The 18,498-nt window shown below is 41.4% G+C and overlaps 1 protein-coding gene across 3 annotated transcripts in view; it reads right to left on the bottom strand.

Annotated features, from left to right (window-relative positions):
• Positions 1-18,498, bottom strand: part of SRGAP3 (SLIT-ROBO Rho GTPase activating protein 3) — a 184,815-nt gene that overhangs the window by 73,075 nt on the left and 93,242 nt on the right. For all 3 annotated transcript variants that reach the window (XR_008329068.1, XM_053378094.1, XM_053378095.1), the window contains exon 4: positions 5,685-5,747. Coding sequence is in view for 2 of the 3 variants with exons in the window: in XM_053378094.1 (XP_053234069.1) it covers positions 5,685-5,747 (63 nt within the window). In the remaining variant the exon portion in view is untranslated. The remainder of the gene's footprint in view (positions 1-5,684; positions 5,748-18,498) is intronic.

The following is an 18,498-nucleotide window of genomic DNA, read 5'->3' as shown; positions in this document are numbered from 1 at the left end:
GACCGGAGGGATTATGAGGCTGAGAGACTGTGACTTGTCAAAGGCCATACAATCACTTCATACATTACATCAAATAGATTTTAAGCCAGAATGTGATGAACATGTGTTTACAGATATGCATCTTATTTATAGACTAGTTAGAGCACTGTAGGTGGCTGCAGCTCTTAGGTGTCAATTTCAGGTTTGCTTCAGCCTAGGGTGTGCAATCGCTCAAGGCTATGGAAGAAGAGGAATTCTGAACCCATCTACTCCATACCATAACCACACATGTAGGCAACAGAGGACGAAAAAGGGATTTCATGCTAGAAAGCTGAAAACTGTAGTGGGGGTGGGGTTGAGAGGTATCTGGATCCATTTACTTTTAGAGAACCCTTTCACTTATTCTGCATTAGGTGACAATAATACAGATTATCTGCAAGATACTTTATAAAATCTTGTTCATCCCCCCAAAAAAATCCTGCAAGAAAGGCTACATCATATTGGATTGGATAAGATCAAAGAATCTAAAATTTAATTCAGACAAGATGGAACTGGGTGTTTTGCTGATTTGGAGCAGGTATACAGTCAGCTTTGGATAGGCTTGGAAGATTCAGAACTGACAAAAATAAATTCTTCACACAGCGCACAGTTAAACTATGGAATTTGCTTCCATAGTTGGCAGTGATAGCTATCAACTTGGATTGCTTTAAAAGATGAGACAAATTCATGAAGGTTAAGGCAATCAATGGCTACTAGTTATGCTGTCTGTGTTCTACCTCCACTGTCAGAGGTAGTATACCTCTGAATACCAACTGGAAAAGGGGTGAGTATTGTTGCACTCAGGTCATTTCTGCTGGTTTTCCATAGGAATCTGACTGGCCACTGTTAGAACAGGACCCTGGATTAGATGGGCCATTGCGCTGATTCAACATGCTCGTCTACTATTCTTATGGCTTGTGTTCTGCTGTTAAATGTCAGGCTCACAGTTTGGCGGGTGAGAGAAAACTCAGGGTGGGATTCATCTCAAGAATCCTGTCAGAGGAAGCCCTGTTGCTTGTGCAACAGAGATTTCCCCACTTCTCCATGTCCCCTGAAATTGCCTCTGAGGGGATCAAGAGAACCCCCTGGAACAGCATGCAGGGAGAAAATGAGGGTCGTTCCCTTTGGAAAACTGAAATGCTTGCACTAATGGAATGCTCAACTTAGTACAATGTTGAGTTCCTCTGTTGGAGTGCCAGCGAAAGATTTTTTGCATGTTCAGACCCAGAAACCTCCTCCCGAAATAAATTCACACTTGACTCAAAATTTTGGTTTGGTTTTTGGCAGAATTTAGGCCACAACTTTATTGATTACAGAATGTGACTGGTTGCATAGGCTCTGGTTCGACTAGCTCCCTGCCATGCAGGTAGTGCTGACCCAGAGTTCCAGCATAGGTCAGCCAAAGGTGAACACCTGGATAAGCGGAAAGCCGGGAACGGGCTAACTCCACCACCCAAATGTCCCCCTGGACTCAGGCACGGGCACAATCCCCTCTCAGGGATTGACCAAACCACTGAGTTCCTGGATTCCTTTAACGGAATACCCTTCACATAGGGATGGCGAGAGTATTCTCCCATCCCTATCACCTGAACCAGAGCCCATCCACAATCTTACAAGTTGTGACAATTTGATACACAGCAGGCGAAACCCAAATGGCAACAGCCAATCAGCCAAGTGGGGAAAATTCCTGCCTTGCCCCTGTCTCAACGACAGACAACACACAACGGCATAGCAAGGTCAAGCAAATAGCCCTAAAAGTAGGGAGAGGTGGGCGGGTGTTCTGAATGCACGCACCAAAAGAGGAAGCTCTGGGTCATGTGCATGGGCATAAATAGGTCCCTCGAACTGTTTGGACTGCGTCCCATTGGCCAGATTGTACCCAGCTTCGAGGGAACTACCAATCGGGTGTTGTGGCTGACCAATCGTACCCACCCACAACACAGGGTGTCGGTTTTCCAGGTCTCACTGCAATACGTGCCCTCTTTAAGGGAGGTCACAATTTCCTGAAAAAGTACGATCTAATCCAAGTCATTCAGGTCCTAGTCTCATCCAGATTAAATTACTGTAACACACTCTACATGGGGTTGCCCTGTAAGACAAGACACTTCAGTTGGTTAAAAAAAAGAAAGAAAGTGTTAACTGGGACTTGCCGGTTGGATCACAAAACTCTAATGTTATGTCATCTTCACTGGCTCCCCGCCAGGCTCAATTCAAAGTGCTAGTTTTAACTTTTAAAAGCATCTAAGGGAGGCACACCTGGTGCCATCACTATCTGTCTTTAGGTGACAGGTGTGCCTTTGCCTCTTAAATTTCTGCTTATCTTTCAGTGGGGTAGGTTTCTGTTAATATATAGTATGTATTATAGGTTATTTTTAATGTTTATTTTTGTAAGTCGCTTTGAGTTCCATTTTTTAAAAAAGCAGCTAATAAATAGGAGGTGGTGGTGGTGGTGAAAGAAAGAAGTCCTGACCAGATTATACCTAAAGAACTGTCTCCTCCCTGCCAAACCTACAAGATAAAAATGGCAAATTCTAAGCTTCTGATCTATGTCTCCAATTTGTCAAAATTATGGAGGGCAGGTATAAGACACAGGGCCTCAATGAAGACTAAAAACAACCTCCCAAAACAGAAGGTCTGTCTGCTTCCATCCCTAGCTACCATCCAGCTCTTCTTGCAGGGTTTTTTTTTGGGGGGGGGGGTGATGCTTCTTAATAATCTGCTGGGGCTATTTTTTTTAAGTATTTTTAAATAGTCTTCCATATAGTTTCTTTCTAAGCTGCTGCGGCTGTTTTTCAGGATTGCAGAGGCACATATTTGCCTAGAGCACACCTTGTTATGTAACTGTCCCTTCAAATGTCAGATAGAATCCAATCAGAGTCCTAAAGGACTTGGACTGAATGTGACTTAGCTGGCATTTGCTGTCTGCTATGACATTTCTTTTTTTGCTTTAGAGTTAGTCACTAGATCCTGTTACTGCATTGATTAGCAAAGTATGCATATATATATATATATATATATATATATATATATATATATATATATTATATCTGTGTCATACACACACACGGAAGCGTAGATATAAAAAAGCTCATTGCTTATTCTTACAAGGCATAGCAATAAAGTCTGTCACTTTTTGCATCATTAATTTGCATTACCCAAAGTATTCTGCAATAAATAAAACTAATATCTATTTATTGCACAGTACTCTAGGCAATGCATAGTAATAAAACTATTTCTAAATATTCTGGATGTTGCATAAAAATAAATTGGTTTTATGGCCCTGTTAATATGCATTCCACACGGTCCTCCACTTCCACCAGTCTTTGCATATGATATCAGGGAAACATTTTTTTCCACACAGTTACACAACGTGGGGAGGCACAGCCTAACAGACATTCCCAGTGCCCTGTATCCATATTGCTCAACCATGCTTAGGAGCACAGACATTATTATGATCACGTACAATAAGGGAACATTGAAATCATAACATATGAAGCTGCCTTATATCCAAATTGTTTCCTGCCTTAATTCTAGTCCAGGGTGGGGAACATTTGGCCTTCCCGATGCTGCTGAACAGCAACACCCATCAGCCCCAGCAAGCATGGCCAATGGTCTCGGCTGTTGGAAGTTATACGTAAAGCACCAGCTGGAGGTTCCCTATACCTGCTCTAGGCAGTTAAGAAGAGCTGTTGTCCAGCAGCAGAGCATCTGCTTTGCCTGGCAAACGTCCCAGGTTCAATCCCTGGATCCTGGTATTTCCAGAGAGAGATCCCTGTCTGAAAACCTGGACAGCCTCTACTAGTCAATATTGGCAATACTGAGCTAGATGGATGAGTGATCTGATTTTGCATAAGATACCATCCAATGTACAGTGTGGCCTCAAAGACATCGTGAGACAGTATCAACCCATGATGCTGCTTCACTTGCTTTGTTTTTGTCTTTTACACAGAGTAGCAAACTCTCCATGGACACTCTAGGGCATAGACAGCCAAAGTGCTGCCCTCCAGATGTTGCTGCCTTTCCATCCACCCAGTCACCGTGGCTAATTGTGAAGGAAGATGACATCTGTGCTCCAACAGCATCTGGAGCACACCATTCAGACTACCACTGTTCTTTTTCAACCTTCCTGTCAACCAAGGATCTTAGGCTATGCCACACTGGTCCCCAAAGGAATATACAAAAGAGCTTATTTTTCAAGTGACCTGGCAACCGTATCCACATTCCTAGCTTACATCTTTCTTGGCATAAAAAATGTTTTATTGTAGAGAAAAATAAAAGCTGGAACTCATTAAATGGTTCTCCGTTAACCTGGAGTGAGGGCTTGAGCAGAGGGCTCTGTCTTGGGTCCTGCACTTTTCAACAACTTTGTAAATTAGAACGGAGGACAAGTAATGCTTATCAAACTTGCATATGACACAGCGCTGGGTGGGGTAGCTAACATTATAAAAAGACAGCATCAAGGTTCAAAATCATCTTGACGGGTTGAAATGCTGGGCCAAAACACCATGACAAACTCCAATGAAAATAAAGATAAAGTCCCGTATTTAGGTATGAATGATCAGAGGCACAAATATGAGACTGAGGTGGGAGAGGGAGATAGAATACCTGGTTTGGCAGCATGACACGTGAAGAGCATCTAGCTGATTTAGTTGATCAAAAGCTAAATAGAATGAGGCTCTTAAAAGAAAAAAACCTAATTCAATCTTAGCTGCATTAACAAAAGCACAGCGTCCAGATCATGAAAGCTAACTGTTCCATTCTATTCTGCACTGGTCAGACCACATCTGGAGTACTATGTCCAGTTCTGGGCACTCAGGATACATCTCTGAATATTATATATTATGAGATATGAGCATGACATAGTTAGGAGAAAAACAAAGTTTATATATTAAATTAAATATCCCACATACCAATGTGAATTTAAACAGAAAGGGGGGAGTTTTTCCCCAGCTTTAATTATGAGAAAGTACCTTGGCTGTGCATAGTCTGGTCTGTTTCAAAACTAACCAAAAACATGACCTCTTGACTGAGTTCCAAATGCCATGCCAAAATATCATAACCTTAAGCCATTTCTGTAATTTCTAGTATTAAATATATAGAGAGAAAATTGAAGCAAAGGCATTTGCAGAGGCAGGGGGATTGCCAGTTTAGTGGTGTCATACATGCCTCTTTCAAATCACATCATAAACCATCTCAGAAACTTGCAATATCTTATATTACAAAACTGCTTAATGTACTTGTCACTAAACCCTCATGACCATCTTCTTCCTTCATCTTGCCCCACCTCACCAGATGCCTTTACTACTGTCCCACTTTCAGTTAAGCATGCCTAAGCTGCAGTGCCTTTTGTTTATCTTGTGGTGATGGAGTAATAAACTTTCCACTGGTATACTACCTGCCACTACAATGAGATGTTTGCCACCAGCAACATGTATATTTCTCAACAGATATACAACTACACCTCTCAATTCTAGCACTCCCACCATAACCAGTATTTACAGTCACTTTTCATCTCTCTCTAGCTCCAGGGGAGTAGGAAGTAAATTCTGGGGTGATTTATTGGAGGAGGAGGAGGAAAGTAAAAGAAGACCCTAGTAATGTCGGATTTTGGACTAAAGTCTGACAAAAAAAAATCATTTTAGAAGTGCAGGAGTCATGTTACTCACAGTGTAGAGTTCATTGGTCACCTTCAGGAGTTCTTCGTGCATCTGAAGTCCAATTTCCTTACTCTGGAACACAAAACAAAAACGTTAAGTTGAAAAAAAGGTAAGTTTGTTGCAAAGGAAAGAACTAAATGAACACGCAGGGTGGACTTTTAAAATGTTATCAGAGCTTATTTGACACTGCATCCAAGTTATTGTTACATTTCGCCCTATAAAGTGTTTGAACTGAATTGTATAGTGCTGTAGGTGAACTTGTCCACTGCAAAAAGTCTGTACGAGAGGCACTTCTATGTTCTTAGCACACTGTCAGAAAAAAATAAATGTTAAATAGAAGTACAATTAGTAGAGCCAGATATGGGCATCTTAGCAGTCAGAACAATAAAACACTACATGGCTGGGGAAGAAAAATGGAAGATAGACCTTTTGACAAGGAATAGAGGGGGGAAATGGTCGTTTAAGTTGTTATATTTTTCCAAATTTGTTTTTTAATTTGTCTACAAAAGAATATTGTTAATCCACTGCAGATGTAGTTCCATATTTATTATAGCCACATTTTTCGTGCTTTCCTCACTTTACAAAAGAGCGGGAGAATTTTTGCAACAGAGTTAGTTTCTGGTAATTCAATTAAAAAAAAACCCTCTTCTGAATTTGTTGCCAATTTCCTGAACAGCTATCCAGATGGTTTTCAAAGCCCTTGTTCTGCTCTGCAGTGGTGTTGCTTTTTTAAGCAGTATGTGCATTTCAGTCATGAATGTTATTTGGGGGAAAGAAAATTGCCTTGGGTTAAAGAAATGCCTTCAGCACTTCATTTATAAATGTAGCTACAAATGCTTTCTGTCCATTTTTCTTCAGAAATTGAATTGGTATAATCCCAAAAGGGATGCAAATCACCATCTAGGCTCTGCTTCTCTCATTCAGAAATGTTAAGTCCAAATTACATGTGTTCTTTATCTTGAAACAGGCAGTAAATACATGAACCATTAACATAGTTCTCACAAACAGCAGATGAGGTAGCAAGCCATTTAACTCCACAGACTGGTCACCTCCAGCTATTGTTGGACCATGAGTGTCAGTGAGCATGGCCATTGGTCAAGGATGATGGGACTTGTAGGCCAAAAACATCTGAAGGTCACCAGGTTGGAGAAAGCTGTTCCAAGAGTTCTAAAGTTCAAGGTTCAATTGCTAATGAAGCTAGGAAAGGATGTCAGATAGCAGGATTGTGTGAGTCCTCTGTCTGAGATCCTAAAGAGCCACTTCCAGGACAGAGGAGATGGTTATAGGCTAGAAAAACCAGTGTTATGAGTCCATCGAAGCCAGCTTCAGATGTTCATATATGAAAAACCCTATGTTCAGCTGCAAGTGCTGAATATATGAAAAGTTGCCACTGCTCCCGAGATACACTCTCTTCTATGGCTTAGAAGTTTAAAACAGGAGGTACCAGTGTGCTAAATCAGCAAGAGGATCCTTCTCAACTGCATGCAGTGATGAGAAAAATATATTCTGTACATTTCCACTGATTTATCTCACAATTTGCAAAACATGGCATTGAAAAAGCTTGGGACCAAATCTTGTCTTAAGTTAAAGCTCCACTTAATTTGCTTAATGGAGTGTATGCCCTATGGACTTACCTCTTAGGGTTTCTGTATACTCTATGTAGCCTCACCTACAAACTTGATGTAGCCCCAAAATAAACCTGAATTTAAAATATGCTAAAGTGGAAAGGAGGGGGAAGAATGGCATTGCTGAAAAAGGAGTACAGAAGAAACATAGGGGCATACACACACACACACACATATATATATGAAAGGGCATAAGGAAAGCACCTCATGATATTGGTTACTTTTTGGTTCACACCATAAAGCTATTTTTTTTAAGTCCCCAGGGATGGAAAGGGGTGGCTCATATACTTCAGCAGAAAAGTTAAAGAATGTAATGTAGCTGGAATTTTGGGCAAGTGTGTCCACTCCACACACATCGCTAAAAACAAACAGGGAGTGCAAATGAAAGGGGGGAGCAGTTGAAAGAAGACTGATATGCTCAGTGGGCACAGAATGCTGGCTGACTTGACTGTTGTGGTGGGGGGACGAGGCAGGGAGGAATCATGTGCCTGAAACTCTGACCATAAAAACAGTGCGCACTGCAATATTTTGTCGTAAGGCCCTACATGTTCTTTATAATTTGAACAAACTTTTAAAATAGATTTCTTCTAAAACGGTGGCACACAACAAGCAGCTGGTATAATTTCATATCCCAGAATTTTATCACATGGTTGGTCTGAGCCAAGAGATCCCACATCTGACAGGAAGTCCTATAATTGAAGACATCTGGGTAAGCCGTCTCCTGCCACTAGCAAAGACTACATTACTAAAATAAGGTGTTGCATATGGAGCATACACAGGCAGAAAAAAGTTGGCTCAAGACAAACAGATGCGCGTGCGCACACACACACACACACACACACAGATTTACTTAACATCAAATTCAAGTTTACTCCTTATTACAACAGAGGATTCAAATATGAAGAAATCACAAAACTTTTTCAGAAGTGATGAACGTTCAACATATGTAGAACGTTCCATCTGTGCAAGTATTTCCGCTCACCACAGAAGAATCCCCACTTCCCTCCCGCTATGTGAGGTTTTCGGGGTTTGCCTGACCCACCCAATCCAATTGGGGGTGGGGTGGGGTGGGGAGGAAAGCCTGTTGCACAAGTGTCAAGAAGCCTTTATGCAGAGCATCCACGGACATAATTCATTAGGTGACTTCAGAGCTGCTAAGTGCTTTCCATTTCCACAAAATATCAGTTGCATAAACATGATAATGTGTCCAATACATGAAAGAAAACACATTGCTAGGACAAGGAAAGAGGGCACTGTTCTCCTTCAAATATCAAATAAGACTAAGATATTCTGTGCTTCACCTCTGACGCTTGTTGCTAAGGTAGCATATCCCTCTGCCATTTTGAATATTTCCCCAGAACCCTGGCTTAAAATCTCTCCATTTTGCCTGCCCTCATTGAAGCATCATTTGCCCAACATTCTTCAGAGACCCTATTAGCCATAACCCTTGTTAGCTTGCATCCACTATTTGCTAATACTTTTACACAGGGATGTATTATTCATTTTTGCTTATTTAAATGATTTACATACCACCCTTGAAGAAGTTCCCCATACAAGCAATTTTCTTTCAGCCCTCGAAAATAGCAACAGCATTATTTCTTTTGGTCTGTTGATATGCAAAAATGGGTATCAGGTAAAAACAACTGGTTGCAAAAGGGTGGGGGGAATAGTAGAAAGGATTTTTTTATTTCAGCTTTTATGTCCCAACTGCCTTAAACCACACATTACCTCTGAGTGATATTTTGTTTTTAAAAGAAAATGTTTAGCAGGAAAGGTGACAGTTCTAGCAATATGCCTGGAATGTTTTCATTGCAAGGATTTGTGATTTTGGCTGGCCCACAGCATCAGTGTTTAGCTTTCAGTGTACTCAGCTATAAACCTTTCCAAGGAAAATTTACTACTTTGCTCCAGAGGACTTATGGGTTTTATGCAGCAAGAAACCACAGCCACTAGAGGACAAGTGCCCTTTGTCATTATAACTTTGAACAGCTACTGGAACAAGCAAAGCAGTATTACTACTAAGTATTATAAAGGTCTTGAAAGACAAGTTTAATATCAACCTAAGCCACCCCATCAATGGAAAAGTCACTGGTATGAGATTATAAAAGCTCAGTGAAACTAATGAGAGGCCTTGGGGCTTGGATCTGGAGAATGGATCATGTCTCAGACATGTATCATGTCTTGTTATAACAAAGGTTGTTATAACAAGTGGCCTAGCCTGAGACGGATGTGACAGTTTGGTCCACATCAGCAACGCAATCCTAAGAGTGGGGGCGGATTCCAAAGTTAGATCAGAAATCTAAGGCAGCAGAATGTTCTTCCATGCTCCACTATGCAACTCTAGCCTAAACCATTATAAATTATTATCATTGTTAAAGAATCATAAAGTTGGAAGAGACCACAGGAGTCATCTAGTTCAACGCCTTGCAATGTAGGAATCTTTTGCTAGCATGGGGCTTGAACCCACAGCCTGGAGGTTAAAACTATCAAGTTCTATCTACTATCATTATCATCACCATCCATCTTGAACCAGCAGGTCCCAGTGGGAGTTACAACCATTTAAAACTCAGTATCAGAATCAGTTAAAACAAATTCTAGTCGCGGGAATAGGGTGGGTCCTGAAACACACACCTCAGGTGTCAAAGGCAAGGGTAAAGAGGCGTATCTTCAGCGTATGTCAGAAACTGTATAATGAAGGGGCCTGATGCACCTCTGTTGGGGAGGGAATTCCACAACCTAGGAGCTGCCACAGAGTGACCTCTCCAAAACCACCCTGCTGGAGTTCTGAGGGCAGTGAAACTACCAAGAAGCCTCTCTGCCAATCTTAACACCTGACAGGAGATGGTCTTTCTTGTGCCTTATGCATAAAAAGAGCCCTTCTAGGTCAGGCAAATTGCTTATCCAATACAGCATCCTGTTCTCACATTAGTTATGCAGAAGTCTATGGGAAGCCTTAAGGCAGAATGTGAGTGGAACTGGCAGTCAGGGTAGAACATAGCCTTACCCTACATAAATTTGACTAATTCTCTTTTAAAGTTGGTGGCCCTCACTACATCTTGTGGGAATCACACACAGCCATAACATAGTACTTCACACATGTTGTTAATGTGAAGTACTTTATGATGACTGTCTTGTACAGTGGTACCTCAGGTTACATACACTTCAGGTTACATATGCTTCAGGTTACAGACTCCACTAACCCAGAAATAGTGCTTCAGATTAAGAACTTTGGTTCAGGATGAGAAGAGAAGCTGTGCTCCGGCGGCATGGCAGCAGCAGGAGGCCCCATTAGCTAAAGTGGTGCTTCAGGTTAAGAACAGTTTCAGGTTAAGTACGGACCTCCGGAACGAATTAAGTACTTAACCCGAGGTACCGCTGTATCTTCCAACATCCAGCTTCACCGAAGAGAAAAGCTTCATTGTAACATGTACTGGCTTCCAGTACGTTTCCAAGTACAATTCAAAGTGTTGGTGCTGACCTTTAAAGCCCTAAACGGCCTTGGCCCAGGGAGTGTCTCCACCCCATCGTTCAGCCCGGACACTGAGGTCCAGCTCCGAGGGTCTTCTGGCAGTCTCCTCACTGCAAGAAGTGAAGTTACAGGGAACCAGGCAGAGGACCTTCTCAGCGGCCTCCCTGTGGAACACCCTCCCATCAGATGTCAAGGAGATAAAGAACTACACAATTTTTAGAAGACATCTGAAGGCAGCCCTGTATCGGGAAGTTTTTAATGTTTGACATATTCCGCTGGAAGCCGCCCAGAGTGGCTGGGTATAAATAATAACATTATTATTATTATTAAATAATTATTACTATGCTCAATTTGTTTTGGCATTAAACCCTTGCATGGGGCATTTGGAAAAATATTTGTGATTTTTTAAAAATACTAGTGACCTCAAATTGTGTATGTCTACAAAATATTCTGAATAATATTTTAAAATATTTAATAAACTCTTTGTTATCAATAGAACTCCTAAAGGTGGCAGAACATAATAAAACTTTCTATGTTGAGCATCATTTTGAAGCTTTGTTTCCTTTTGCAGGAGAGCGTATCAATATTTTTCGTTCTGCCCCTCCCTTTTTCTTCTTGTTAAAGCAAGGCAAGAATTTATCACATTATATACTTGAAGAAAACATGTATCATAGGGAAAAATATAATATTGCACCTAGCTAGAAGAAACACTAGTGTAAAAACACTGGAGTGAGCTTGAAGCATTACCATCAGCTGTGATTTTAAACCACTACTATCATAACAATATGCCACATCAATAGACATACAGATTACAAGCTTTCATTCTTATAGGAGAATTGTTGTTGTTACTTATTAAATCTGTATTCCATCCTTCATCCGTAGATCTCAGAGTGGTTCACAACATAACAATACAAGATAAAAAAAAACAAAATACATAATAAAAACAAGAATAAAAACAAACCAATAACCCCCACTCCCTGGAGGGCAGGGAGGAGGCAGGGTTGTTACATTGGCTTAAAAGCAGAACTACGTCTATTGAAATGGAACCTCATTACCACCATAGCATGCCATATGAAGCCCAGCAATAAGAACAGAAACTCAAATGGTGGTGTGTGTTTTTAAGCTGATTTTGTATGAGCCAACTATGACTGTTAGCAGTAATCAAGATGCTAAGATTGTGTTCACGGAAGACAATCTTACTTGGCTAAGAGTGATCGTCAAAGAAGAAGAAAGAAGAAGGCAAGATGCTAAACAGATACCCAGGGATTCCCTTTCACTTGCTCAGCAGAAATCATTTGCACTGTTTTATTTTACAGAATCCAAAGCACTTGCATTAATATTAGGGGACATGAGTTTCCAACAATCAAAGTGATTTCTCGTTAAGATCATGTCAGCACAGGATATTTCCTATGCAGCCTACCACAGAGACCTGTCTGGACAATTAGACACTCTCACATAATCCACCGTCTTGAGATTTTAGCCCTTTACCCTTGCAAAGTGAAATCTATCTCCTATGATTGTGGATGATTAATTATTTATGCAAATGTCACAACACAATGATGCAATGTCTTCTGACACCATAAAACCCAGAGAGGCAGCAATGTAACGTTGGGCCTTACTCCAAACCACAGTACATCTCAGAATGGCTATGAGATTACAGCAATGAAGGCATACCTGGAAGGAAAGATATTTCTAGCAAGGAATGGATACAATGGGAAATAAACCCATTTCAAAAATCCATTGTACATGGGATAGATGTATAACCACACACAACCAGCCAAGCAATTGTAGTACCTATATATGTGCATTATCTCCCTTTAGAATAAGCACAAATACAGTGGTACCTTGGGTTACATACGCTTCAGGTTACATACGCTTCAGGTTACAAACTCTGCTAATCCAGAAATATTACCTCAGGTTAAGAACTTTGGTTCAGGATGAGAACAGAAATCGTGCTCCGGAGGTGCAGTGGCAGCAGGAGGCCCCATTAGCTAAAGTGGTGCTTCAGGTTAAGAACAGTTTCAGGTTAAGAATGGACCTCCGGAACGAATTAAGTACTTAACCCGAGGTACCACTGTAAAATGATTTACAAAAAAACCTGTCTGTTTAAAAATTACTTAATTCCTGGGAGTAACTGCATTACCACTAGTTGTAAGGAGGTTACCATGAAATAAACAACATTTTCTCCACTAGTCTGTAAAGAAGCTGAAGTACAGCTGGGTTTTTTAAGCATCGCTTTTGCAATATAATTTCACCATAGTACTAATAGAGAACATCCCTATTTTGGGAAATGCAGTGATGATCAAAAAAATACTTTTATATTATCTGCTGAAGAACCAGAAAAGTGGCAAAGAAAAGTGTTTTGTGGAATCTGTCTCCAACACTCCCATTACAATCATGGGCCCAATTTTGTAATGCATCCATGTAACAAACAGAGGACAAGATAATGATCAGACAGTGGAGATCTAAGATTACTGATGTAAAAGCCTTGGGGTCATTTTAGCCATTTAGTCTTCAGTCTCCATCTAATCACCAGCAAGCAGTAAATGTACCAACATTATGAATCATAAAATCTCCAACAGTGATTAGGCAGGGAAGCTCCTAGGTATCTGAAGGTAATGGTTGCTCTTTACTCCTTATTTGTTTAGTAGTTTTGTTGTCCCTCATTTTCTCCTTGGCTCCTCTATAAAACTCCATCAACTTTCCTTTGTGCTTTAGCTGGATAGTGGCCTTTAGAACTAAACAAAGGATAACATTTTCTTTTCCTGTTTCCTTCTTTTACACTGATTTCCTCTCCCCCATCTACCTGTCCTCACCACATCTTATCATTACAATAATAGTGCATTTCAAACTAACCAAATATCAGAGCAAAATACCCCCAGATACCTTGGTAGTTAAGAGACACATACCAGCAGCACCATGTTCCTTACACCTTCACCTCAAGCATGCCCAATAAATCCACCTGCCCTCACCCCTAGGCATGGATAGTTGGAAGTAGCAGGCTATTTGCTAAATCAATCATTGGGATCTACGTCTACAACTGGAATGAAGGTGCACCTGGAATTTCTCTTCCTTGCAACTCCCTTTGCCCAAACCATACCCACAGAATAGCAAATGGAAGGGCAGTTGTGCAACAATGATACCTACAATAAACAGGATCCTTTATGGCGTTTATGGTGGTGGTGTGCATTTCTTCAGCTTGGTTTAAGAAATTCTCTTTAACAGTAGAAAACACTGCGGCATGAAGAAAAGGCTTAAACTTAAGGAAGAGACCTTGGATCAGCTGCCCCTTCTTTTATATAGTTCTCTCTAAGTGATATCATGCGGGACGCGGGTGGCGCTGTGGGTTAAACCACAGAGCCTAGGACTTGCTGATCAGAAGGTCGACGGTTCAAATCCTCGCGACGACATGACCCGGAAGCTGTTAAGTGATAACATCAGCTGGCATAGAATCAATACTTGGTAAGGATATTTCCAAGGGCTACTTCAATGGTTCTTAACTTGTGGTCCATAGACTTCTATGGGGTCCACAGATGGGCTTCAGGTGGGGTCTGTGAACTGAGCTCAAAAAGGAAACCAATTTCTAATGCAATAAAATAAACTGTATGCAAAAAGTTTCCATGTATGTGTTAATGTGCATTTTTCTGGGGAGGACGTCCATAGCTTTCACCAGATTCTGAAGGGGATCCATGACTCAACAAAGGTTAAGAGCCACTGGGCTACTTCGAACATTACAGGATTTCCTACAAAAAACACTTCCTATTTAAGGTGGTGGGGAGGGAAAAAACTTGGGTCTATAACTTATTAGAGTTGCATTAAGTATTTACTGTGCTCTGTGTACATGCTCTTGGAAGCTGTGACAAGCATACATGCACCATAACTACATATAGCAAAATAACTGCGCACAATCATCCTATTACATGATTATGCATGGTTTTAAAAAGAGCAAGCGTACAACAGAGTCTAATCATGTAGGTCAGATTTCGTATGAAATTTACAAAAAGTTAGAGCATTTATAGCAAACTTCTAAAAGCGGAGCGGGGAACTCTGCACATTTAGTTGGGGTTTTGGAAATGTAACCTTAAAGGAATAAGAACGTAACAGGATCCTCTGAGACAGTTCTGCTTCTAGGGTTAAAAAATGTATTTACAATTCCATACTTGTGTAAGGCAGCTTAATCTCTTCATATCAGAAGGTGATAATGACTCCAGGCCCTAAAAATCTTTACCTGCTGATTTCTGCAGATCAAGCTGCAGTTACAGGCACAAGAGAAGGCTGGGCTGCTTTGTGGTTAGTTGGCAACCCAATGTTCCACAGCTACCAAGGGGACTCCAGAAGCACCTGGGCATAGGAAAATGAATGGGTGAGAACTTTTTCTTTAAATCACTGAAGGGAGCACAACACAGCTGAACATGGTTTGCCTTAGCTCATCAATACAGTGGTACCTTGGGTTAAGTACTTAATTCGTTCCGGAGGTCCGTACTTAACCTGAAACTGTTCTTAACCTGAAGCACCACTTTAGCTAATGGGGCCCCCTGCTGCCGCTGGAGCACAATTTCTGTTCTCATCCTGAAGCAAAATTCTTAACCTGAGGTAATATTTCTGGGTTAGCAGAGTCTGTAACCTGAAGCGTATGTAACCTGAAGTGTATGTAACCCGAGGTACCATTTTATGTTAAACCAATAGATGAACTGTGGCAAGGATGAAGAGTGTTAAGAATGACTTTGAAAGACGAGTAACATTCTTTTATTGATAATCTCCAGCTCCATGCAAACAAGTTAATTCACTGAAGCACTTTAAAATGGGGGGGGGGGTAGTTAACAATAGCCATTTTGTCTACTTATTTCTGAATAATTCTGCCACTTTAAAAATCTCATATAGAACTTAATGGAGCTTACAGTTCCAGAGACAAAAACAGGTAATTGGTGGTCTTAAGGGAGGTAAAGGAGAAAAAGCTCCAAGGATAAACACTACTAGCAGATTGCTAAAGGCTAATAAAGCAAGGATAAGTTATGGGTGTTTTTATATATCCCTCATAGTTGCATCATGAAAATACCCATTTGCAATGGAAAAATTCACCACACATTACCATTCCTGTATGTATGTCCCCACAAGATGTCAAAACCAATTAATAATGGCTCAAAGGGGGAAATTAAAAGTGACATCTCTGAAACAAAATGTTGCTCCAATTTACCATCAGAGCAATCTACAACAGCTGTAGAACAATTAGGAGCTGTTCTTAACCCTTCTAGTGCTATCTAGCCTGCACAATTATTTTTAAGAAGAGCTTGAGCATGGCCTCCACAGTATGAAAGTTGGAAGGACTGCAAAAACAAAACAAAACACTGAAAAATAAGTTCCAGGAAATAATCTTGCATTGACGCAGCAGATGGGCCTCATTCACTTAGCCATTTAAGGTAGAGCCGCCAGATTATCTACCTCCTCAACGTCCACATGATAAAACCATTTTGCATTTGTGTTTTCTTTTGTTTACTGATGTGAGCTAGCAAGACTGGATACAGTGGGTATGCCGTGTAGGATTTTTAAAAAGTGTAGTGGGAAATACTCATGTGACAACATTTCAAGGAAATGTCTCGAAAAATATTAAAAGACTAGCTATTTCCAGAACATATTAACATGTGAAAAGGACTCGTGTGGTTTTTTTAATCACATTGTCACATATGTTATTAATCTGATTTATGAGCTGATCACTTTAAAAAGTATGCAAATCATGCTTGATTATGAATGCCTGGTCCAGATGGTGTTCTTTATTCTGGTCAGTAATATTATGGCTTCACACATGCCTTGGCTTTCCCAAATATTACAATAACAAACAAATAAGCACACAAATAAGAAAGGAAAGGCTAATAATGATACACAATGGATTAAAGCCTAGGAAAAGACCAGCTCCAGAATGTAAGGTGCACACACAACAGTGACAAAATTACAGCACGAAATAAGCTGTTTAAAAATGGTTTTAGCTCTTCATTGTTTCCCAGAGACTTGTGAGCTGTACTGAGACTTCAGCCTTAAGTGACATGTTGTGAATAGAATCTCAGATGCACACTCAACACAATAACTCTGCTTTGCTCCAATTAAAAGCAGGTGCTGTGTGTGGCAAGCTGCGGATGGCATCAAGCTAATGCTACCTCTGGTTCATGCCAGGAACATATCAGCTTGGGGTGATGGCAGAGGGGCACTTAGTTGAGCAAACAATGGAAACACAGATCCCATTGGTTATGCTAGGGAAAGCTACAGTTCTAAAGGAATTGCCTAAGAGCCACTGTCCAAGAAAATAAACTGTTAAAGCTGTCAAGGCTTGAACGAGCACAGACTCCAGCTCCCTCTCAGGAGATGTCCACACTTCCATTCGCCCTGGTGCTTCCCGCAGGGAAAGCCACGGTGTGCTGCTGAATCGGAGCCAACGGCAATTAGATTTTTCCACAGATTGCTGTTTGTTCCAGTTCAGCGGCAAAGAGCTTGTTTTCCCAGGAAAGTTGCGGGGCAAACACAAAACCTCTTGGATTCATGCTTTATAGGTACGGGCCAGGCTGAACTGTGGCTGAGTCTACACTCCAGACAGAACCCCTGACCCAGTCAAAAGGGTCTGAAAATCCAACGTTCCACTGCTCTCAGAATGCCCACCAAATAATTCCTCACAGCTTGATCTTTTTTATTCCAATGACCCCTATAAAAAGTGGCCTTTAATGCCAACTGACATAATGGGAAACCTCACAGGGTGTGTAGTCACCTCTTTAGTAACAACACAAGTCTAGTAGTTTCTTGGCAGAATGCCACCTGAAGAACCTCTATACATTGTATCTGCCAGGCCTCAATTAGAAGTACAGTCATACCTCGGGTTAAATATGCTTCAGGCTGAGCGCTTTCAGGTTACGCTCCGTGGCGACCCGGAAGTAACAGAATGTGTTACTTCTGGGTTTCGCCGCTCGCGCAGACACTCAAAATGACGTCACATGCATGTGCAGAAGCGGCAAATCATGACCCGCGCAGTCGCATTCTACTCAGGATGCGAACGGGGCTCCGGAACACATCCCGTTTGCATCCAGAGGTACCACTGTCCTGGTAAATAGTCAGTCTCGTCATACTGACAAACCAAATGGTTTTATAACAGAACATTTAGGGTTTGTCCACACTTGTCCCGTGCCTATAAAGCACAACGTGGGTGGCACTGTGGTCGAAACCACTGAGCCTCTTGGGCTTGCCAATCAGAAGGTTGGCAGTTTGAATCCCCACAATGGAGTGAGCTCTTGTTGCTCTGTCCCAGCTCCTGCCAACCTAGCAGTTCAAAAGCACGTCAGTGCAAGTAGATAAATAAGTACTGCTGTGGCAGGAAGGTAAATGGTGTTTCCGTGCGTTCTGATTTCTGTCACGGTGTTCCGTTGTGCCAGAAGTGGTTTAGTCATGCTGGCCACATGACTGGGAAAGCTGTCTGTGGACAAACACCAGCTCCTTCGGCCTGAAAGCGAGATGAGCGCCGCAACCCCAGAGTCGCCTTTGACTGGACTTTACCGTCCAGGGGTCCTGTACCTTTGTGAGGAGCCTGAGCAGTTTTCCACTTGTCCTATGCTTCCTAGGCACAGGTCCAAGTGGTTTCACGTTTGCCCCCCAGCTTTCCCCTAGAAAACATGCTCTCTACTGCTGAATCAGAACAAATGACAATCCACAGGGAACCCAACTGCCGCCATTTGGTCCGATTCAGCAGTTAACC

This window comes from Podarcis raffonei, chromosome 2, assembly GCF_027172205.1.
Source record: "Podarcis raffonei isolate rPodRaf1 chromosome 2, rPodRaf1.pri, whole genome shotgun sequence".
Classification (NCBI taxonomy): Eukaryota; Metazoa; Chordata; class Lepidosauria; order Squamata; family Lacertidae; genus Podarcis; species Podarcis raffonei.
This window is presented reverse-complemented; position numbering and strand designations above follow the sequence as displayed.